Source organism: Nicotiana sylvestris, chromosome 1 (genome assembly GCF_000393655.2).
Source record: "Nicotiana sylvestris chromosome 1, ASM39365v2, whole genome shotgun sequence".
Taxonomy (NCBI): domain Eukaryota; kingdom Viridiplantae; phylum Streptophyta; class Magnoliopsida; order Solanales; family Solanaceae; genus Nicotiana; species Nicotiana sylvestris.
In genome coordinates this window covers 135,376,321-135,399,646 of record NC_091057.1, presented here as the reverse complement: position 1 = coordinate 135,399,646, position 23,326 = coordinate 135,376,321, and the positions used below count along the sequence as shown (strand labels likewise).

Here is a 23,326-nt window from a genome sequence, read left to right as displayed (position 1 = left end):
GAGGTTTCTCTGGTTTTGAGCATGTTTACGGGGAATGGGAAAGGGAATAGAGTGTCTCAAAATAGAGAGAAAGTACATGTATTGAGAAGTTTTTATGAAATACGGTAATTATGAGAGAGAAAAATCTGAAAAGGGAGAGAGAAAAATAAAAAATAGCATGTTTAGTGACTTAAGTGTAGAAGATAACAAAAATTAGAAATTTTGCTATAACTCATAAAAGGTATCTATATAATATAATTTATTTAAATGATATTTATTTAAAATAAATAAGGTGTTAATTTTTGCTATAAATTTAAAATTTCCATTTTTCCCTCTATATAGCCGACCGCCTCAAAGGCCCAAGAAGCCACATTATTATATTATATATTATAATATTATATATACTCCGCTCCCTTTCGATTTTCTTTTTTCCCTTATTTTGGGGCTTTCTCCCAAAAACCTCTCCACTCTGATTCGATTAGGGTTTGACAGTCATGGCGAATCGCACCGATCCATTGGCAAAGAGCATTAGGGGAACGAACCCTCAGAATCTGGTGGAGAAAATTCTCAGGTCTAAAATATACCAAAACACCTACTGGAAAGAACAATGTTTCGGGTTGACAGCAGAAACCCTAGTCGACAAGGCCATGGAACTCGACCACCTCGGTGGTACATTCGGCGGCAATCGAAAACCCACACCCTTTATATGCCTTGTCATGAAGATGCTCCAAATCCAGCCTGAAAAAGATATAGTTGTGGAGTTCATAAAAAACGAAGATTACAAGTATGTTCGTGCTCTTGGGGCTTTTTATTTGCGGATTACGGGTACGGATATCGATATTTATCGATACCTTGAGCCTCTCTACAATGATTATCGGAAGCTCAGACGTAAATTAGCTGATGGGCGTAAGTTTTTCTTGCCTTTTTTTTGGTTTTGTCGGGTGATTTAAATAAAATTATGATGATTTGAGTCCTAACCTTTTTTTTTGGGTTGTGGCAGAGTATGCACTGACACACGTGGATGAGTATATTGACGAGCTTCTGACGACAGATTACTCTTGTGATATTGCTTTGCCTCGCATCAAGAAAAGGTTTGTAAAAAAAGTGGACTAATTTACTAAACTCTTTGTTCACCTAAATGGACGACCAAAAAATTATGCACAACATGATTCATTTATTGAATATCCAATTAGCTTGGGCTGATTAGAAAAAATAAAGACTCTACTTTGTAAATAAGTATGTAATTTTTGCTGGTTTAATTAGCCCCTACTTAAGCTTGCGTAGTGATGGATTATGTTACTCCAAACAAGACTTGTGCTAGGAGGGATGCTGGTTGTTATGTTTTTGTTTGTTTATATTTTGTAATGGATATTGTGCTGTCCTTTTCGCCATTTGCTGCTTCCTGATGACATTAGCAGTGACGCGAAAAAGACTTAAGCCATTGAAGCCTATACGTTGGAAGAATTTTGCTCAGTTCATTGAACACAATTACTAGGAGATCTAAGCCAGCTTGTATCAGTTAAGTTGAAAGCTCAATTTGCTTAAGATGATAACGCAGAGGAAAATTATAATGAGCCCAAAACACAGGTCTAGATCACAAAAATATCAATTGGAAAGAGAGAACTTCCTTGATCGTCCAATATTAAAAAACTCTGTAATTGTCTATTTTGTCAGGTGTTTCTCCTGCTATATTTTTGCAGTGTTCGTGATGTTAGATCTCTCTCTTTGCTGTTAATGCCTCCAATTTTTTTTACAGTGCATGTACCTCTAGTTTTCTATTTTAGTTTTCTCTTTTTTTTTCTCTACTCTTTATGTGTGTGTTCTCTTAGTTTCTCATGTATCATGTGTTGCCACCAGATCGCAATTGGAACATAATGGACAGCTGGAACCTCGGAGAAGTGCATTGGAAGATGACTTTGAAGAGGAAGAGGAAAAGGATGAAGATGAACCACTTGCCACTGGATTAGACGATGAGCATGAAAAGGTTAATTTTTACTTGCTTAGTTTTACATGGACATCGTTGTTTAAGGCTTGATCCAGTATTCTGATTATTGATCTGTAACAATGCAGGATTACTATCGTGGGGGAAGTCCAACTAGGGAGAGAGATCGGGATAGAAGACGAGATAGTCACAGATACAGGTAGAGCTCAATCATCTGTTGATCTTTTCTCGTTACTGTAAAATCCTTTTGTATTTTTTGGTATGGTCATCTACTTTGTTAATGTATGCTTTGAGGCTTGGACTCTTCATTTGCCTCGACTGACTTTTGTGAAGTGGAGCACATGGATATGGGGTCCTACAACTGCAAATAACTCCTCCTATTAGATGTGGAGTGTGACTGTTTCGAGTTGATACCATTACCCAGTGTTCATTTCAGAGCGTGTGCATCATTATATATGATTTTAATGGTTTTGAAATCATTCAGAAAAACTGTAGCTTGTCAAGCTCCTGTTTTTGTGGGAGTCGGGTTGGGGGCTCTCTGTCGGGGGTGAAGGTGGTGACCCTGACATAAGCCTGGTTAAGTGAAATTTTGTTCACTACTTCATAGTGTGTTGATTGGAAGCTGATTGTTGAAGTACCCAGAGATACTCTGGAACTATTACTCAAAGCACACACTTCACATATTACATCCATTATGGCATTTTAGGCCTTTTGGTGATCAGCACAGCTTCCTATATAAAAAAATATTGTGATCTTGCCAGGTTTCTCTGCACTGACAGTGTGCAGTTGAGAAGTATGATAGATCATACATTTCTGCTGTCCAACTGTTTCAATTGGTAATAGGGTAATTAGTTTGGCTACACTTTGTGATTTTAGATTTCTGCAGTTGTAGTGTTATCATATTACTTCTCAGTGGCGAAACTATGATTAGAACATTACCTTTAGCTTTACGATACGAGCCACTATGCCTTTTCCTTTGTTGGGCTTGGTCTCTTTTTGTTTTCTGATTTGAGCTTCTATGCGTCTTTTTTTTTTTCCAGGGATCGTGACTATGATAGAGATCGAGATTATGATAGAGACTATGAAAGAGATCGTGATTATGACAGGGAACGTGGAAGACGTGACAGGGATAGAGACAGGGACCGGGACCGTCATCGCCTCAGAGACGATAAGGACTATGGTCGAGAGAGGGATCGGGAAAGGGACAGGGAGGCCAGAGAACGTGATAGACGTGACCGTGAGCGCGGTCGACACAGGAGTTATTCTAGGAGCAGAAGTAGAAGCAGAGACCGTAAAGACCGTGATGATGATCGTCGTAAAAGGCATGCTCGCAGCAGTGCTAGTCCTGCTCGTGATGAACCCAAGAAGAAGAAGGAGAAGAAGGAGAAGAAAGAAAAGAAAGATGATGGAACAGATCATCCAGATCCAGAGATAGCAGAAGCCAACAGGCTTAGGGCATCGCTTGGGTTAAAGCCTTTGAAGCTATGACCATGTACATCTGCGGTTGTAGTTCTCAATATGTTTTGCTTATGTGTGGTCTTTTGGCCTTGTAGCACCTTTACTTTTTCTCTTTTGCTCCTTTTTGGTGTACTAATCTACTATTGGAAGCTGCAGCTGCAGCTTTGTCCCGTAGTTCCTCTAGTATTATTAGCTGATGCTACAAAGTCCCAACAAATTAATATCATTTGAGTTCTGTTAATGATCTGAGAACTGCATATTTACGGTTCACTCCTACATTCATGATAACTTGAGGAAGAAGATTTGAATGGTCTGCTTGCCCAGGTCCAAGGATGCCGATTTATGGGTTAACTGCTACAGTCTCAAAAAGCATGCACATGAATATCAAAGAAGCGGGTAGACAATTACAATAAGGTCTTAACTTCACAAATGTACAGTGTACAAAGTTGCTGTTCAGCCGAAATTCTTACTGATAGATGAAAGAGTTTACCCTACCTAAAAATCTAAAATGTGCAGAAATGAGCCTCACAAAATCAACTTTAACATGCTTATAACTCTTGATATGGAAGAACTTCTGGTAACAGAATGCCATTCTGATCGTAATGAAGGCTGCCGGATGCACTGAGCGGTCGACATTTGTCTCCCATGAGTATCCTTTTCTTGCATAATTCCAGTTCAACTTTCTCTTGTTCGTCCCCATCTTCATGTTTGCATTCTCTCCCCTGTTTCATCATTCTTTTGTGTATGGATTTCATGCTTCTAATGATGCAGTAACCAGTAGGCCTCCTGATTGATGCCCAGCTAATGGTTTTCGACATTTTCCCCGTCTCGGCATTTTTAACAGCAACGTAGTCAGCACCTTCAAAGTCTGTTCCAGTATCTGCTTTGTTGGTCTTCCAATTGTTGAAGCGAAATCTAACCCTCGTCCTGAACCTGAACTTGAGCCCTGAAAGATTTCGGAACAAAATCCGCGGTTGCTTTCTTGTGCCAGTTGACGTTTCTGAGGTTGCTTCATCTTTCTTCTTCATTTGCTTTCCCTTTGTATCTATGATTCTCATTATCTTCTTGAATGAACATGATCTACTCAACGTTAATCCCTCTACTGAATCTTCCAACAAAGACTTAAACTTGCTGCCTTTTTTCCTGGAGACAATAAGCGCATCTCGTTCTTCTTCTGTGCAGTCATTCAAAGCGTCAGCATTATCGTTTATGTCATTTTTGGAGTTTTGAAGTGGTTTCTTGTTGCGGGAACCATTACTGAAAATGGAACCAATTTCCTTTGGCAGAAGTTGTGCAGGTTTGGCCCATTTGATCATTTTGTTTTTGCCCTTGGGGCCACCCTTTTCAGTCTTTTGCGTGGGGTTCTTGACATCAAGCAACTTGGGGAATCTCACTCTCACCTTTTGTTGCAGGGACATGGCAAAGCCATTGATTTGTGAATACCTTAGGAGAGAGCTGGAATTTTTCCACGTTCGAATACTATGAAAACTTACCTTCTCCCTATTCATTTTCTTTGAACAAGTTGGTTTTGCTCTTGCCAAACACAATGGTTCAATATTTACAAGAGTTGGGTTGTTTCTTCCTTTTCCTTTCCTTTTCATTATTATTGTTGCTCCTTTTTTTCAGAAGACGTGGGTAATGGGTTAGGGGAGTGTCCTATTCATATGCTAATGGTATCACGGATTTTGTTACTTTTTCACAATGATGCCCTCAATACTCTTTTCGAGATTAAGGTTATATTAGTAAAATTACACTATGTAAAAAAAGGATTAAATGATGAAGTTAGTTACATATTTTCTCATCAAACTCATCTAAACATGGAGTGCTTGCTTATCTCACAACATGGAATAACCTCTACTCCCATTTTCTTCCCTAACGGCGGACTCGCTCTTTCTCTCTTCAAGGGGTAGTTAAGCAAACATCATTTGATTTCACACTATTAGCCAAAAAAAAATAAAAATAAATTAAAATTGCTTTTGTTTTATTCTATTCATACCTTGTGAAACTCAATATGACGAAGATTTAAGACCTAGAACGTAGATCAATGTGCTTTACGAAAATAAACTCGTTTCTCAAGCTCTATCTAAAGTTAACTAAAGAATATATTCAGCTAGTGATGACAAGAGTACATTAATTTATTTTGACAATGCTCGTTTGTAACACTTTAATCTCTTTTTTCCATTTTTCAAAAAAATAAATAAATATTGTTATTCATGAACAAGTTAATAAGGAGCATTTATAGAAACTCCAAACTGAAACTATGGCTTAGAACTATGATAATATCATAGAGAAATAAGTCACGATTTTTTTTTTGCATCAATGGTGTTATGTACGTAATGTTACTTTTGAAATGGTTACAACAACAAAAACATATCCAGTAATATTCCACACTGTGGTGTCTGGGGAGGGTAGTGTATACGTAAACTTTACCCTTACCTTGTGAGGATAGAGATGTTGTTTCCAATAGACCCTCAGTTAAAGAAAGCATAAGCACCATATTAATGAAAATATAGACAAGAAGGAACAGTACCAAAAAACCATATAAAAGCAGAATAAAAACAACAAGACAGTAAGATGATCAATAATGAAAGAAAACAACGGTTAGTCATAAAATACTACAAACAGAAAGCGAGACTGTGTGCCAATATTACTGTTATGCGCATTTTAGACTACCTACTCTACTACCCTAATCCTCGACCTCCATATCTTCCTATCAAGGGTCATGTCCTCGGTCAGCAGAAGCTGCGCCATGTCTTGCCTAATCACTTCTCCCCACCTCTTCTTTGGCCTACCTCAACCTCTCCGTAGGCCTTCCAATGTCAACCTCTCACACCTCCGCACTGCTGCGTCTGTGCTCGTCCTCTTCACATGACCAAACCACTTAAGCGCGCTTCCCGCATCTTGTCCTCAATAGGGGCCACACCCACCTTGTCGCGAATAACCTCATTTATGATCCTATCTAATTTGGTGTTCCTGCATATCTATCTCAACATCGTCACCTCTGCTACTTTCATCTTCTGGACATGAACGATCTTGACTGGCTAACACTCAGCCCCATACAATATCGTTGGTTTGACTACCACTCTGTAGATATTACCTTTAAGTTTCGGTGGCACCTTCTTGTCACACAAAACACCAAAAACGAGTCTCCATTTCATCTATCCCGCCCCAATATGATGTGTGACATCTTCATCAATCTCCCCACCTCCTAAATAATAGACCCAATGTACCTAAAACTCTCTCTCCTAGGGATGACCTGCGAGTCCAGCCTCACCTCCCCTTCCCCTCCTTGAGTCTCGCCACTGAACTTACACTTCAAGTATTCTGTCTTGGTCCTGCTCAACTTGAAACATTTAGATTCTAGGTTTTGCCTCCATACCTCTAATTGCGCATTCACACCGTCTCGCGTCTTGTCAATCAATACAATATCATATGCAAATAGCATGCTCCACGACACCTTCCCTTGGGTGTGGCGTGCCAGCACGCCCATCACTAGACAAAAAAAGGGCTGAGTGTCGACCCCTGATGCAACCCCATCATAACTGAAAAATGGTCTGAGTCCCCACCCACCGTCCTCACTCGGGTCTTTACTCCATCATACATGTCCGTAATAAACCTAACGTAGGTAATAGATACACCTCTAGCCTCCATACATCTCCACGAAAACTTCCCTCAGAACTTTATCGTACGCCTTTTCTAAGTCGATGAACACCCTATGCAAGTCATTCTTTCTTTCCCTATACTGCTCCATCAATCTCCTAACAAGGTGGATGACTTCTGTAGTCGAACACCCCGGCATAAACCCAAACTATTTCTCGAAAATAGACACACTTCTCCTCACCCTTAGCTCTACCACTCTTTCCCAAACAATCATAGTGTGGCTAAGCAGCTTGATACCCCGATAGTTATATTTTGGATATCACCCTTGTTCTTGTATACAGGAACCATCATGCTCCACCTCCACTCGTCGGGCATCTTCTTCGTTCTAAAAATGATATTAAATAACCTAGTGAACCACTCCAAGTCTGCCTTGCCCGCACTCTTCCAAAACTCCATCTGAATTTCATCCGGCCCGATCGTTTTACCCCGACTTATCTTACGTATAACCCCCTCAACTTCATCAACTCTAATCTGCCTACAATACCTAAAGTTACAACAACTCCCGAAGAATTCTAAATTACCCAGTACAATGCTCCACCTCCCGGAGAGTTATATAATGTTCTTGAAGATGACTATTCCTCTGCCATAATTAATTTATGCTGTTTGAAATAGTTTTTAGGCATGGAGTAGGAGTGGAAAATGGGCGGGTCGGGCCAGATATGGTTCGGGTCGAAAACGGATAATTGAAAAACAGATCAATTATCCGACCCGACCCATATTTAATACGGATAAAAAAGGGTTAACCGACAGATAATATGTGTAATCATATTATCCATGACTTCTTGTATATTATCACTTTTGGGAGAATTCTTAGTCTCCCTAACTTGAGGAATTTGAAGCTTTTTTTATGTAAAAGTTAGAACCATTGGTTATTCATTTTCTAAATGGATAATATGGTTCTTATCCATATTCGAACCGTTTTTAAAAAGTTCATTATCCAATTCATTTTTTAATAGGTAATATGGGTGATTAGCTCTATTCTTTTAACCATTTTGACACCACTAGCACGGAGCTAAGCCAAATTGGGGAGTATAACCGAGACAAATTCGAGTCTGAATTGATGAATTGATAAGGTTTGATTTAAGACTTGTTAATGTTGCAAGTTGCAGCCACCCTTAACACGTTAAACATAGGCATTATTGGTCAATAAAAGGTCTTTATTAATTTTCTTACACATTTAGCAAAGAGTAGGAGAAGTCTAATTAAACAAGGTATTAAATTATATTATATTAAACAAAATTTATAATATACTTAGCATAGAGTAAAAAAACCAATTAAACAAAATTGATAAGGCGACGACCATTTTAAAAGTCGAACTTGTAAAATTAGGGCAAGACAAACGAGAAGCAAATCGGTGCTTATTACTCGGGTCCATATTACTCTGCCTGGCCCAAGTTACAAACCCGACCCGTATAAAGAGTGTTTTATAGCGGTAAAACGAAAACCCTCCTTGTCCCCTAATTCTCCGTCTCTGAGTTCCGTTCAATTGAAAAATGAATTCAGTGGCTGCTAAAATCGTCAAATTGTTACGCGTCTCTCCTGCCACAAAACCCTGTTCTTCCCTTGGTAAATAATCACACTTTCATTGTATTTATCCGCTTTGTTTATTACTGATTCTTGTAATGTAGTACTGGTCATATTGAAGCCATATGTTCGTAGAAGGGGATTTTGACCGAACAGTTGGCGGGCATTCTGAAAAAGTAGTTTTCCTTATGATAATGGTTGTTTCATTGCATTTTACAGTGATGGGTGTGCAAGGAAGCTCTAGGTTGTGTTATTCAACTGGTACATTTCTTAGTGATGACGATGCGCCTGTAAGTAATAATGAAGCTGTAGAAATTGATGATGATGATTTTCTTCCTGAAAAGCCCGATTTGCAGCTGCAAGGTGTGGATCCTAGAAAGGGCTGGAATTTTCGGGGTGTGCACAAGGTATGTACTCTTGCTGAAAGCCCTATAAGCGTATCGAAGTTAAGTCATAACTGCAATGTGTACAAGTAGAAGTCAAAGAATGAATGACAAGAAGGCTAACGTATTGTACAAGTATATTTTAGTTTTTTGAGCTATTTTCTATTTGATTAGATCGTGTTCTTTAAGTGTTAAATCTAATTTTATTCCATTATCTTATTCCACTGACTTTTGTTTTGCTCTTTGATCATTCTGACTTTGCACTAAAAAATTGTTTCAAGTGACACCATATGAGGCTTGGGTGCTTAGGTAGATCCAGAATTAACTTGGTGAGGGGTCGTTTGGTTACCGGGATAAGGATTCTAATCTAGAGATAGAATTTGGAAATGTATTTATCCCATGTTTGGTTATTGGTATTAGCTAATACTGGTATAAATTTTATACCAAAATGATGGTGTTAGCTATCCCATATAGAAGGTGGGATAACTAATCCAATATCCTTGTCTATCCCACAATTGAACCAAAGGTTCTTAGCATTAAACTCATTGTACTTTTAACAGCACTGACTTAGATCTAGTATTTGTTGAAAGTTTAGTGGGTTTTCACATATATATCTATGCTCCGCGTTGGAAATATGATCCTGAAGAGCTGCATCGCACTGCTTGAATAAGTACAACCTTTTGGTAGAATTTAAATGGAACTTGGTTGGGAATGAAGTTATTTTAGTTAAAGATATACTCCCCCCGTTTCAATTTATGTGAACCTATTTCCTTTTTAGTCCGTGCCAAAAAGAATGACCCCTTTTCCTATTTGGAAATAATTTACCTTTATGCAATGATTTATAGCCACACAAAATATATGTACTTTATTTTACACCACAAGTTCAAAAATCTTCTCTCTTTTCTTAAACTTCGTGCCCAGTCAAATGGGTTCACATAAATTGAAACGGAAGGAGTATATATTTGACACAAGAATGATGGAAGCTGGAATTGAAATGCGATTTCTGAACGGTGTTTTTGTTTTAGAAATCCAATCGCTCCAAACCATAGCTAAATAAAAGAAATTGTTACATTATCAATTTTGGTTAATCCTAACAAAAAATGTTGATGTGGCATATTTTATCTTTTCAAATTTGTGTTCGTTTTGTTTTTCGGGTGACCGAAAGACCAATTTAAAGTCAGTTTTTTTTGACAGGCTATTATATGTGGCAGAGTTGGGCAATCTCCTGTGCAGAAAATATTGAGAAACGGCCGAACTGTAACTATCTTCACAGTTGGAACAGGTGGCATGTTCGATCAGAGAATCACGGGAGATAGAAACTTGCCTAAGCCTGGTCAGTGGCATAGGGTCGCGGTGCACAATGATATGCTTGGGCAGTACTCCGTTCAGCAACTTACCAAAAAGTAAGCACCTTTTTTTTTTTTTCTGTCTATATAAAATATTTTGTTTCTCGTTTATTCTCTAATGTATATGTTCTATCAGCTCCTCAGTCTACATTGAGGGTGATATTGAAACCAGAGTCTATAATGATAGTCTCAGCGGTGAAGTTAAAAGCATACCAGAAATTTGTGTGCGCAGAGATGGTACGTCCTTATGTTAATTGTAAGCACACGTGGTTTGTCATATTTGAAGATGTGAGCGTCTAACATTGCATTGAATGGTGCTCCTTGCACCCTATATTATGTGATTATTTCATTGGACACAGATATTTAGAAACACATATTTAGAAATTTTTATCAGACTTGCATGATTTACTTATACTTGTTGAAGGAAAGATTGTTTGAGGAAGAACATCAAATAATGTTTTAGCCATGAATGTATGTTTTTATCTTTAAATTTTGAATGCTATAGGAGTATATTCTAAGGTGTTGTCAAAACTTGTATGGTGTTACAAGATGGAGATACATTACTGAAACTTTTGGATAAAAGGAGTGTTAATTTGTCACGGTGTCCTGTGAATTAGAGCTGCCATTCATTATATCATTTTCCCTGTTCGTAAGTTTTGCTAACCACAGATTAGAATAAGATAGTAGTTATTTGGGAATAAAAGTTGAACCATTACATCAATCTGGAGACTTTGAACTGGTACAAGTAAAATAGAAAGCATAACATTGAAATCGAGTTAGAGGGAGTAAATGTGCTAAACAGCTTTTGAGATGTTGCTCTGCTTTAGATTCTATATCTGATCACCTAATAGTTTCATAAATACGAGAACCGACTTAAAAATGTACTGCAAAATAATAATAACATAGCTGCCACCTGCTGCTGCTGTATTATTGTATGAAAAACTGCATTGTCAGTGAAACGGATGTAAAAAGCATCTGATGTTATACAATTTTTTCACAGGGAGGATTCGGCTTATAAAAGGTGGTGAAAGTGTCAGCAGTATCTCTATTGATGAGCTCCGTAAGTTTTCCTCTGTTACATAAAATTGTTTGTTCCTCCTTCTCAACAGAAAAATAAATTTGTTCTTGAAATTTGTGAGCTTTGGGCTATAGTACCAGATTTATTTCCTAAATCAGATCCCCTTTGTCACGCTTGTTTTTCATGAAATATCGGTTCTTCCTGTCTGTTACTTTTATTGGAATGGTACTTTTTTCTGTTATTGGCAGGAGAAGGATTGCTGTAGAAGCTCATTGGTAAATTATCCACATATAGTAGGCGGTTGGGAGTGGAAGGTGGAGGAAGCAGCTTAGGAGTAACCTATTGTTTGAAATATATTCTGCAGTGACACAAAAGTTTTTTCTATTTCCATCTGTCACTTGAATAATGTCAGATATTAGTTTGCCTTCAACGACTAGTGTCCCTCTTCTCTCGGTTGTATTTTGTTCGGAAGCAGGAAGAGATGTCCCTTTGGATCCACATTATTTAGTGGGTAGTTGCTTCATTCACCAAAAGCTGTGCAAGATGTTCAAATGAGAAATAACTAGGTTTCAGTTTAACTGTGAAAGAATAGGAGTACTAGTGGAATGAAGTGGTGGCTACTCATTCATAGGTAATCTCTTATCCACTTCTATTCTATGAAGTTAATACTATGGTACTATATGGAGTGTTAAAACTTCTGTTTGTAAAATCTGCAGCATCCGGTAGACTTGTTTTTTGCCATTTATGGTAGCATACTCTTTTCAGATAGCAATGATCGACAATGGTGTATATACTAGTGTAAATTTGTTTCTAGTTCGCCCATGGCTGACCTTAAACTTACAGATCTTTCTATCTTCTTCACTTCTATCTCAATCTCAGCCTTTCCACGGCCAGCTACAACGAAAAGCTTCTTCCTTTCCGGAGAAGGCCTTGCTCCAGTTTCTCTTTTGTGACAGCAATAGAAACTTAGTTTTCCTGATCTATCAATTTCATCTGGTACTTATTTATCATGTTTCATGAAAATAGCATATAGCCTTCACAACACGTAAGAGAAAGGTAGAAGTTAAAACTGGATTTGGATGTTAAAACTATATTTTGAGGTTGCTTATTTCTCATTCTCCTGAAATATGTAGGGCCATATCTCAGTTAAGCTTTTCTACATATAGTATATAGTTGACTAGGGAATAATTCGAAGGGCCGTTACTGAATCTGTATTATTATTTTTTGTTGCCCATAATTTCTGATTTTCATAGCTGCTATTGCGAGGATCCGCTTGAACAAATAGAAAAACAAATAAGTGAATCTGTTTGCAGTAAATAAACATAGATCACATTCTCTGCTTTAGAAAATTACGCTGTGCTTACTTCTGTGTGCGTTTTTCTTTTCAATTACCTTTATGTCTCTGAATCTGATTGCCTGTTACAAAAGTTGTAGGTTTTTATTGATAGGTTGTGTTAGAAGCAGTATGATCGCTAACGGAACATATTGAGGTTGATATTTTCCTTTTTATATGGTATGAATTCAATTGATTTACAGTAATTTTAATAAGGTGCTTATTTCAATAAGTATTATATTTTGACCCCATAATTTAAAAGTGCAAACGGGGTTCAATGACTAAAACATAAAAATTAAACCCATCAAATTATAATTTAGTATTGTCTTTGCATGTTTATCGCCATTTCCCCCTCACTTTCCTATGAAGTTCAATACATGTTTAACCATATCGGTCACTTTGGCACATGTATAGAAATGTCTCCCAAATAATGAAGTGTGGAGGGTATAAACCATGAAATGTAAAAGACAAATGTATACGCAAAATTTATTCTTGTATCCACAAAAATTTAGCTATATATATGTTAAATTACGAAGGTGTATATTTAGTTCAGTTTCTAAGTTAGCTTTTTTCCTTTTTTTTTTTTGGTTTTAATACCAAATAAATGATATTACCAATATTTTCAATTTCACACAGAATCTTATATTACTCTAAAACCCTGCCACGCCTTGGCCTAAGAAAAGGATTTGATTCTACGAAAAAGGAATCTCCTGTCTCTATGACACCAAACGGTTGTGAATGTACAACTAATGGAACACTTCCACTTTTAACATTTCTATCCAGTTCTGGATTTTTTTGGTTTTCCTTCACTACTTTTTAGGGTTCGACTAATCCGAATTCTTGTTGGAAAGACCAATTTCAAAGCCGGTAAAGTGCTTCATATCAAAAGTATTTTTATTTTCAGGATTCGAACCCGACATTTCTTGTTAAAAATGAAGGATAATATCCACATAACCTTTGGTGATCTGTCCTGTTCTGTATGCTACTTTATTTAATCCAACACAAAATTTGTATTATATAGTTTCGCATATACAAAGTATGCGCCATGACGTGATTTTCCGATTTTCCTTAAACTTGATCCTTAAATCAAGCTCTGAACAGGTAAGATGGAATTGATGTGGTGACTTAGTATTTTATATTAGTCCAACCTTGCCACGCGGTGGCCAAGGAAAACATTTGATTTCTACGAAAAAAGCATCTCCTGTCTGTATGAGACCAGCAGTAGTGAATATACGACTCATGGACCACTTCATTTGAGCACTTTCATTAACTTAGGATATTGCTGCTCTTTCACTTATTAAATTTTTGGTCTGATCTCTTTGCTTCATCTTATATTTGTTTTATATATTTAAAGTATTCTGCCTTTTAGGCTGTGCTTATATGTAGCTGAATGATTGGCCGCTTTCCTTGTTTTGGATATTGGCAATTGTTCATATATCATTGGCTACAAATTGCCAATACCTTTACAGGGGAAAGGAGCGAATCAACAAACGAGTCCCAACGCTCACTTTTTTGTGCAAATTAATTTCATACATTAAAAGAGATTGAATGAAAACGTCTATTTCATACTTCCTCCGGTCCAAAATAAGTGATTTTTTTTGTGTGGTCCAAAATAAGTAAATTTTTTCAGATTTCAAGAATGAATTAATTATTTTTTTTTCCTACATTGCCCTTGGAGTAAATAGTGTTGGAGTATGTGTTAAGAGTATTTATGTGAGATAGTAAAGGTTAATATGATCAATTTCATTGCTAATTAATATTAAAAAGTGAATTTCTTAAACTGTGTGAAAACATCCAAAAAAATCACTTATTTTGGACAGGAGGGAGTACCTTTTCCATCTTAAGACTCAAGTATATTCATTTTTAGTTGTGAAAAGTTTCCTTACGAAATAAGTAAGTACTAAAAGTGCAAGTTGCTCTAAATACTATGCGAGTTTTTGGTTATAATTGAAAATCAAAATAGTAGAGAATGTCTAGAAAAATGTTGATTATATAGGTGGCGAATTAAGTAATTAACGTATTGATTTATCAAAGTTTGTCAGATAAAGAAGTGAAACAAATTGCGGTGGCTGATGTTAGCTGCCTTAGTAATTGGAATACGGAACCAATGAGCTTTCATTTTTGTGACGATCTAAGTTTAGCCAATAAAATCTCCTTTACATACTACGTTAACGACACTTGGATACCATTGCATCTTGCTCATTAGATAATAGCAGACTCAAATATTGGCACTACGATTTTATTTTTCCTAAATAAATTAGAGGAAATTAATTTTTGCGTAACTAATGACATGCTTAGAGCTTTAAAACTATGTATAAATAGATGCAGAACTCCAGCTATTCTTGCTTCATCAAAAAGCTTGTTCCTTAGAAGAGTACTTACTATACTTGTTAATTAACCATGATTGCTTTGGTCTTTCTTTTTCTCTTTCCATTTGCTTCAGTCTTAGCATCTCCTAATATTAACTGTCCAAAATGTGGCACAATGGATGTGCCATACCCTCTTAGTACTAGTGAAAATTGTGGTAACCCTAACTATAAGGTTTACTGCAACAGTTACAACTTAGAGTTCTTGTCCTCTGTGGGATTCTACTACAAAATCCTCAGTATCAATCCATCTACATCTAGACTTGTTATTAGCCCTCCTTTCATACAAAAAGACTCTTGTCAATCTTCTGATCTATCCTTAGGTGGCCTAAAGATTGACGAAAACTCTCCTTTCAACATATCTTCGCAAAACACGGTTATGCTATTTAATTGTTCTGAGAATATCCTTGAGTCCCCATTGAACTGTTCTTCAACTAGCCCTTGTAGGAAGTTTGAGGAGTCGAGTCGTGAAGGAAGGAACTGTAAGAACACATTGTGTTGCAGTTACTTGAAAGATGCATCTATGACTTCTCATAGAATTAGGGTTAGGGTTACAGGGTGCACTGCCTATACTTCTTTTGTTGATTTTAAGGCTGAAGCCTCCATTAGTGCATGGCGCTATGGCATTGAGCTACAGTGGATACCTCCTAATTAACTGAGAATGCATGGTTACGGCATGCATGACCTTTCAACATTATTCTCGATCATAACAACTTCTTGTACATCTTCGTGTGTGCATGAAAGTATATTACTCCAATAATTTGAGAGTGATGTCACGTACGATGTAATTTCTAGTCTATGGTTGTCGACTTGTCGTGTTTTTAATTTGTGCATATTCTGTATGGTTTGAACTATATAAATCCATGTACTCATTTGCCAAGAGTTCAGCAAAGAAAAGAGACTTCTTCTCTGGTAAGTTATGTCACACCTTCTTTTTTATCTACACCTCCGTAAAAGTATAAGGGGGGAGTTTTTCCAATTTAAAATGACAATCGAAACGAGATTATTTATTTATTAAACTTAGAGTCGCCACTAGGGATAATTTGTGGTTTCCCAAGTCACCGGTTCAAATCCCGAATCGAGGAAAAGATTGACTCTGTATTACAGTCTGCGAATACAGAAATCCGGGTAAGGAATTCTGTTAACCCGGGAGAAGATGTTAGGCATTCCCGAGTTCCGTGGTTCTAGCATGGTCACTCAACTGTTAGAATTGGCCTATTATCTGATTTTAATACATGTTTTAGCATATGGTGCCATTTTAACTTTAAACCGCTTTGAATTATTTTAAGGAAGATTTAAACGTCAGCCAAAACACGTCTTTTGACCGCGCCACATGAAATGCACCCGCAGTCTGAGACATGTTATATTTGACGTTGTTAAGATTTGGATTTGGGTCACATGAAATGCACACCCGAGTTTAGGAAATTAATTATTAAAATAACGCGCCTAAGCAACTACATATTTGCAAATTTGCGAGGGCCATGGAAAATTCGCTAAATGACACGCATCGATGTCTAAGGATAAAAATATCAATTAAGCGAGGGCCGTGCATTTTAAATTTTGTTTGGCACGGCACACCTCGATTCCAATTTTGAAAAAAAGGATTCAAAACTAAGCTTTTGAGGGCCATAAACTACGTCTTGTCAAATATGGCACGCCCCAAATCTATTCAACTAAATAAACTATGGATATTCATATTAAACTAGTTTGAAATTAGGTGTCACTACTACGCCACGGGAACCATACCCGTAATCGTGAGGTTCCAAGTATGCTTAAGGCGAATTACTCAATTCCAACAGCTGATTGCTTCCAACAATCGTTCACAATACAAAACGCACCCTTTAATTGATTAAAAATAAAATCAGAGAAAACAATACAATAGGATTTTAACATCCTTTGGCCAAGATTGCAATCGGAAACAAACATGTACATGAGATATTACCCCCACCAAGAACGCATACCAAGACACAGTATTGAATTCTGTTCCATCCCCACCTTTATGCAATTTAATACTTCTACTTTTGCCTAAAATGCACATTGGTTAGAAGAAAGGACACCCATAGAATGAAATGTTACTATCAAACAAGACATAATATAGTAAACCTTTTTCGATTTTCCTTACACGCATGTTTCACTTTCCTCTTGTTGACTACAAAACTTCAATTGTCATTTACTAAACCCTTACACAATAAAGATCCTATGTGCAGTACTTTTAGCTTTTGGAGATATTTTCAGTAACGAAACAAAATCAAGCCCAAGAGACATGTAAAATTCAGTTAAGTACTTTCAAACCCCATAAGCTAATATTTATCAAATTACTTTACTAAACTAAACGATTTATACATTAATCGTAACCAGAATCATGGTATTAGTTACGGATGAGAATTAATTTGATTCAAAGAAGTAGAAGAATGCAAAAGCTAGATCTAGAAACAGAGATTTTAACATGAGCATAGTTTATTCCAAATCCTTATCAAGATGCAGCTTACATACCTATTAGAAGGTGAATAAAAATAAAAATCTGAAAAATGATAGATGAGAGTTCAGCAACCAATATAGCAGCAAGAATAATCCCCCTCCATGCTTCCTCAAGACCAGAATCAGTAGAAAGAGACCAGAAAATCTTTAAGAAAATCAGGAATAAACTAAGAAAAGCTTGAGATGAGTTTTTGTGCCAAATCTAATTCTGCCGTGCCTTTTTTTTCTTATTTCTTTTTCTAAACTAAGCTGTGTATTTATAATACCTTTGCTAGGGCAACAAATCAGATTTTTCAAATTCAAAACCCACCCTTCACCAATTCTGTTTTGGCACAGTTTCTACCCCAATTTTTGTACTACTTGTTCCTTCAACCCACCCCTCACTTTCCTAGAACCTTCCTAGGCAGTTATTAGATTATTCCTTGCACCCAAATGTTCTAAATACCCCTTGCAATACTGATATTTAACTCCCCAAAAATTAAACTCCCTCACCCTTAAAACAAATTGGCCCACAAGCCCAACAAATTCAACCAAAACTCAGCACTCTTGGACTATGGTCTGGATAAAGAAATGTAGAAGAAAACGAGTGATTAACATGACCTCAATCAAAACAAAGGGTAAAAAAAAACACACAAACATACTGCCGAAAACAAATGACGAGAATGACCAAAACAACAAACAAAAATACAATATAACCTCTTTTTCTTTTTTTTAGTTGGCAGTGATGCCTAAGAATTACACAAAGAAAAATTAAAACCCCTTGCATGCATGACTTTGCTCAAATCTTCTTTGTTGACTCAAAAATGCACCCACGCTAGTTCTTGGCCAACCATGAAAATAATGGTACAAGTATTATCCAAAACAAGATCCTAGTGGCTAATACTTTGTGTCACCATTTCCATTTTTGCCAAAAAAAAGAAAAAAAAGAAAAGGGGTCTTCTAGATCCGGAATTGGAGAGAAATGATTTTTTACTTGAACAAAACAAAGATGGATTAGGGGTGAGAGATTGTTGAGGATTATAGTGTAGAGATTTGAGTGGGTTTGGATGGGTTTTGAGGGGGCGCCGCCGGATAAGCTTGATGGAAGATTTGGGCGGCTAGGGTTTGGGCTATAGAAAAATAGGGAAGAGTGGGGGATGGTCTCTAGGTTTGGGGGGGGGGTCTCTTAGGACAGTTATATGGGAATTGGGGGGTTAGTTACGGTCCATTGGATCAAAGATGGATGAAGGGTTTAGATTAAACGAGCCAAAACGATGTCGTTGGCGTTTAAGTGGGATTTGGACCGAAATGGGGAGTGGGCTGGGGGCGGGTCTTGTCTGGTTTGGGGGAGAATCCATTTGGGATTAAAGGAAGGTTATAAGACTTGGCCCAAAGCCAATTCCTTCAACTCTTTTTCTTTTTTTTTTTACTTTTCAAATTAACTCTTTTTAATTTCTTTTAAATTAAAACTAAAAATAAACCTAAATTAATTCCTAATCAAATTATCTTAGCAAATTAATTACCACAAATAAGACTTACTACAATTAATTAAAAACCAAATTTAAAGGAAAAACTATCAAAGTTCAAGAATTAAAATTAAAAGTGCAAAAATAACTATTTTTGTGATTTTTCAATTCTTTAAAAAAAATAAAATAATTTACTACTTAATTCAAAAATGCAAAGTTAAATCCTAAATGTGAATGCAACATCTTTTTTTTTATTTTATATTTTTCATGAATTAAATAAAATAAAATGCATAGAAAAATGTCAACACTTGACAGAAAATGTCGCGAAAATCCACAAAATTGCAACACTTGAAGAGTTTTCGTGCAAAGATAACATGAGCGGATACGAGCGATTTTTGCCCGTTTGTGTCAGACCTCCTTTTTTACATTACACCCCCGAAAAAGGGTATAGTATAAGGGAGTTTTTCCAATTAAAGGACAATCGAAACGGGATTTATTGTTAAAAGATTCAAAGTCGCCACTTGGGAGATTTATGGTGTCCCAAGTCACCGGTTGAATCCCGAATCGAGGAAAATATGACTCTGTTTAACAGTCCGCGAACCAGAAATCTGGGTAAAGAATTCTGTTAAACCGGGAGAAGGTGTTAGGCATTCCCGAGTTCCGTGGTTCTAGCACAGTCGCTCAACTGTTATAATCGACTGAATTATCTGATTTTAATCAATTATGAACCTATATGCTGATTTTAATTTTTAACCACTTTTAATCATTTTAAGGAAGATTGAACGTCGTTTAAAACATGTCTTTGGATCGCGCCACTTGAAATGCACTCGCAATCCGGAACACATTTTATTCGGCGTTTTAGGATTTGGATTTGGGTCACATGAAATGCGCACCCGAGTTTAAGAAGGTACAATTATTAAATAATGTGCCTAAAAGCAACTAACGCGTTATTAGCTTTGCGATGGCCATGAAAATTCGCTAAAGACACGCCTCGATTTCTAAAGAGTCGAAGTTAATTATCCGAGGGCCATGGATTATAGATTTGGTTGTAGAAGAAGTAAGCTAGCAAACAATCCCAAACCCTATGATTCATCTCAACAATTATACCTACTACTGTATCAACAACACTAATTCTGCTATTTCTTCTTAATTAGTTTACTATCAGATTGGTTTTTAATCATACTAGGAAATTTCGTTGCAAATCAGATACAAACAGTTAAGTACCATACATGCCAAAAATAGAGAAGAATATTTCAAACACTTAACAAATGACATGAACAAATGGAAGCAAATATTTCAAACATTCTGCTATGAAATGAACAACAACAACCTCTAATATCCAAATGCAATCAAATACTGAATTGACTCAAAAACATGTATATGAAAGAATTGAAACTCGAACCTCAAACCGGAAATAAAGAACAACGATCTCAAATCGAACCTCGCCGGAAACTTGAACCGGAATCAACCTCGACTTAACTCCATTCCCACACTCGAAAGCCAAAAATCAGAACCAAATGAAGAACAGAAACGTTCTCGTCGGTAGACTCGAACTTCAAATGCAAATCTGGATCAAATAATTCAAACCGACTCCATCTTTGAAATCGAAATCAATAGAAGAGACCAAAGTGTTTTTGGATCTTTGATTAAGAAATCTAATCAAACTGATTTTTATATCTAAACTAGGATACTAAATCGGCAATGACAAGTTAGAATCGAACAACAAAACCACCACTTTTCTTCAATTAATTTTCTGCCCAGATTTTCTCTTTTTTTCGTCTGTTCTTGTATGTGTGTGTGCTGTTGTTTTCGGCGTGAGGGAGAAGGAGTGAGGTTCGGTGGCTGTTGTTGTTGAAGCAAGCGAATCGATGGGGTAAGGGTCGTTTGTGTTGTTGTCTCAGGCGACGGAAAAGGGGGGGGAAATCAGCGAAGGTCGTTGATTGTGTCTGTACCCTTGTAGGTTGGGGTGCTATTATGAAGGAGTTCTAGGTGTGTTTTCTGGTGTTACAGCGGCGAATTTTGCTGTGTTTGGAGAAGACGAAGGTCGGAAGGGGTGGATGGAGTGATTCGACGGAGATCAAAAATCAAGGAGGCTGGTCTTGGGTCTATTCTTGCTTGCTTCAAAATCAGCCATGAAAAAGGCTTTTGAATGAAGAGAAAGAAAACAAGGGGGCGGTCTTGTGAAGAAGACGGGGGGGGGGGGGGGGGAATCTGTTGGTGCGCAGCCTTTTCAGCTGCTGTTTTCAGCTTTTGTTCCTTCTTTTTCCGTTCCTTTTTTCATTTTTTTCGTTTTTTTTGTTCGTTCTCTTCATGCGCAGCTTTTTTGCTGCTTTTCGTTCTTCTTCTTTTCCTTTGGTCTTAAACATTCTTTTATAGTGTAGAGTCTAGGTTGTAGGGTTTTAGGTTAAGGGGTATGGACTTAGGAATTATGGGCTTGACAATTGTGGGCTAGGTCCAAAATTAGGCCTAATATGGGTTGCTCGAGCGCAAGTTCTATTCTTTCCCTGCAAACGAGACTAAAAATACGGCCCTATTTATTAATTAATCCTACTATTCAAATAATTATTAAAATAAAACCAACCATTAAAATAAATCTATTTTTGGTATTTTCAAATATCATATTAAAATAAAAATACGATACTACTATTATATATATATTTTTTTAAGATTTGTTTTAGATTAAAATGACTACAAAACATTAATGAACCCATTTTTGTGATTTTTTGTTTTCTTGTAATAAAATTAAAGTAAAAGAATCAAAATTACTTAAAATATCTATATTATGCCTCAATTAAATATTTACGCGCTAAAATATGAAAATTCTTGGTGAAGATCAAAAATCACATGTCTACAGCTGCCCCTCTTTGACTGGAAACGTACAAAATTTTCAGACAAAGACTGACTAGACAGGTTTTTGACCCGACCCTTATTTGGAGAGACTAAAACTAAGAGAAAAAGGTAATGTGACCGAGCCCTGGTATCTGGGCTGCCTACATATCCTTGGCTATAAAGGAATCAGGCCACATGTAGTTCAGAAATGAGTGAGATGACGGAGTATACCGAGGTGGAGAGCCGATCAAGGTGCCGTTCCATCGAGGTTCCGGTCCGCAGTCCTGCTATTACATCAAAATCAAAACATGAAAAAGACTAGCTAAGCCTATCAACTACGAGTTACAAGATTCCTATCTATAAGTCTTCTGAAGCTTGATCTTGAGTCTTGAATGGTTCTTCATGCAAACTTTAGATTTGAACCTTGGCGCTTGTTAGCTGCAGGTGCTAGCTCATTCTTCTATAGCTTTTGGGTCAGGACTGGACATGTAGTGCTTGTGACTCCCACCACATCTTAAGCAGTTCACATCTTTCATCAACTTCTGCATTTGGATTCACTTCTTGCCTTTCTCTCTTTTCTTTATTGTGACTAACTTCTGTTGATCACCTCAGACTGTTGCCTCGCATTCTTGCGGCGAGATTCTTTGGTTACTGACTTGAATTGCAATCTGAGATGCTTTTCCTTTTATTCAGGTGGACGCCTGACTGTTGAACTCGAACCGTCTTCTCTTGTTACTTGACACTATTTTCCTTTGCACCTTGAACCATTTTCCCCTGAAACTTGAACTGTCTTCCTTCGAAACTACTTTCCCTTGAAAATCGAGTTGTCTTCCTTCGACACTGCTTTCCCTAGAAACTTGAGTTGTTTCCCCTTGTTCTCCAGGTGGGCGTCTGATTACAACAAAATAGACAAAACAAAGAAATTTTCTGCCCCAGTTTACACTAGGAAGATTTATGGGTTGTTAGCAAAATTGTAAACCACTTGTACTATTGATGCAGTGATGAAATTAAACTAAAGAATAAACTAGGAAAACTATAAACTAAGCTTGACTAAAGTAAAAACTGACCCTATTCTCCAAGCGGGGCTCCCTAACTGCTAACTTGAAATGTATTCCCTGCTCTCCAGGCGGGCTCCTGACTGCTGACGTGAAATATATTCCCTGCTCTTCAGGCGGGCTCTTGACTGCTGACTTGAAATGTATTCCCTGCTCTCCAGGCGGGCTCTTGACTTCAAGATACACAAAACAAAGAATTTGAAAGCTAAAATTTAAATTGTACTCCCTTGTTCTCCAGGCGGGCTCCTGACTGGTACGCTTGAAAGTATTCCCTGCTCTCCAGGACGACTCCTGACTTCAACTTGAAATGTATTCCCTGCTCTTCAGGCGGGCTCCTGACTTCAAATAGACAAAACAAAGAATTTGAAAGCTAAAACTTAAATTGTACTCCCTTGTTCTCCAGGCGGGCTCCTGACTGCTACGCTTGAATGTATTCCTTGCTCTCCAGGCGGGCTCCTGACTTCAACTTAAACTGTATTCCCTGCTCTCCAGGCGGGCTCCTGACTTCAA

At 37.2% G+C, this 23,326-nt stretch overlaps 4 protein-coding genes across 4 annotated transcripts; 3 read left to right on the top strand and 1 right to left on the bottom strand.

Moving 5' to 3' along the window:
* The first annotated feature begins 346 nt into the window (after positions 1-346).
* On the top strand, positions 347-3,620 carry LOC104227356 (pre-mRNA-splicing factor 38). Its single transcript, XM_009779582.2, has 5 exons — positions 347-885; positions 980-1,070; positions 1,837-1,963; positions 2,050-2,120; positions 2,962-3,620. Exons 1-5 carry the CDS (start codon positions 474-476, stop codon positions 3,407-3,409), a joined length of 1,149 nt encoding a protein of 382 aa, XP_009777884.1. The 5' UTR covers positions 347-473; the 3' UTR covers positions 3,410-3,620.
* A 143-nt stretch (positions 3,621-3,763) lies between these two features.
* Positions 3,764-5,079, bottom strand: LOC104227355 (uncharacterized). The gene has a single exon (XM_009779581.2). It carries the CDS (start codon positions 4,978-4,980, stop codon positions 3,928-3,930), a length of 1,053 nt encoding a protein of 350 aa, XP_009777883.1. The 5' UTR covers positions 4,981-5,079; the 3' UTR covers positions 3,764-3,927.
* A 3,292-nt stretch (positions 5,080-8,371) lies between these two features.
* LOC104227354 (single-stranded DNA-binding protein, mitochondrial) lies at positions 8,372-12,123 on the top strand. Its single transcript, XM_009779580.2, has 6 exons — positions 8,372-8,605; positions 8,783-8,970; positions 10,141-10,349; positions 10,429-10,529; positions 11,293-11,352; positions 11,559-12,123. Exons 1-6 carry the CDS (start codon positions 8,533-8,535, stop codon positions 11,573-11,575), a joined length of 648 nt encoding a protein of 215 aa, XP_009777882.1. The 5' UTR covers positions 8,372-8,532; the 3' UTR covers positions 11,576-12,123.
* Positions 12,124-15,043: 2,920 nt separating this feature from the next.
* Positions 15,044-15,664, top strand: LOC104227353 (wall-associated receptor kinase-like 20). The gene has a single exon (XM_009779579.2). The coding sequence runs from the start codon at positions 15,044-15,046 to the stop codon at positions 15,662-15,664; it is 621 nt and encodes a 206-aa protein (XP_009777881.1).
* The last annotated feature ends 7,662 nt before the right edge of the window (positions 15,665-23,326 follow it).

What these genes read in the sequence shown, in the direction of transcription:
- LOC104227354 (XM_009779580.2), top strand. Translation starts at nt 8,533, where the DNA reads ATGAATTCAGTGGCTGCTAAAATCGTCAAATTGTTACGCGTCTCTCCT. An exon ending in ATTTTCGGGGTGTGCACAAG is followed by an intron (nt 8,971 to 10,140) that starts GTATGTACTCTT and finishes TTTTTTTGACAG; the next exon opens with GCTATTATATGTGGCAGAGT. An exon ending in GTTCAGCAACTTACCAAAAA is followed by an intron (nt 10,350 to 10,428) that starts GTAAGCACCTTT and finishes ATGTTCTATCAG; the next exon opens with CTCCTCAGTCTACATTGAGG.
- LOC104227356 (XM_009779582.2), top strand. Translation starts at nt 474, where the DNA reads ATGGCGAATCGCACCGATCCATTGGCAAAGAGCATTAGGGGAACGAAC. An exon ending in TAGACGATGAGCATGAAAAG is followed by an intron (nt 1,964 to 2,049) that starts GTTAATTTTTAC and finishes GTAACAATGCAG; the next exon opens with GATTACTATCGTGGGGGAAG. An exon ending in CGAGATAGTCACAGATACAG is followed by an intron (nt 2,121 to 2,961) that starts GTAGAGCTCAAT and finishes TTTTTTTTCCAG; the next exon opens with GGATCGTGACTATGATAGAG.
- LOC104227355 (XM_009779581.2), bottom strand. Translation starts at nt 4,980, where the DNA reads ATGAAAAGGAAAGGAAAAGGAAGAAACAACCCAACTCTTGTAAATATT.
- LOC104227353 (XM_009779579.2), top strand. Translation starts at nt 15,044, where the DNA reads ATGATTGCTTTGGTCTTTCTTTTTCTCTTTCCATTTGCTTCAGTCTTA.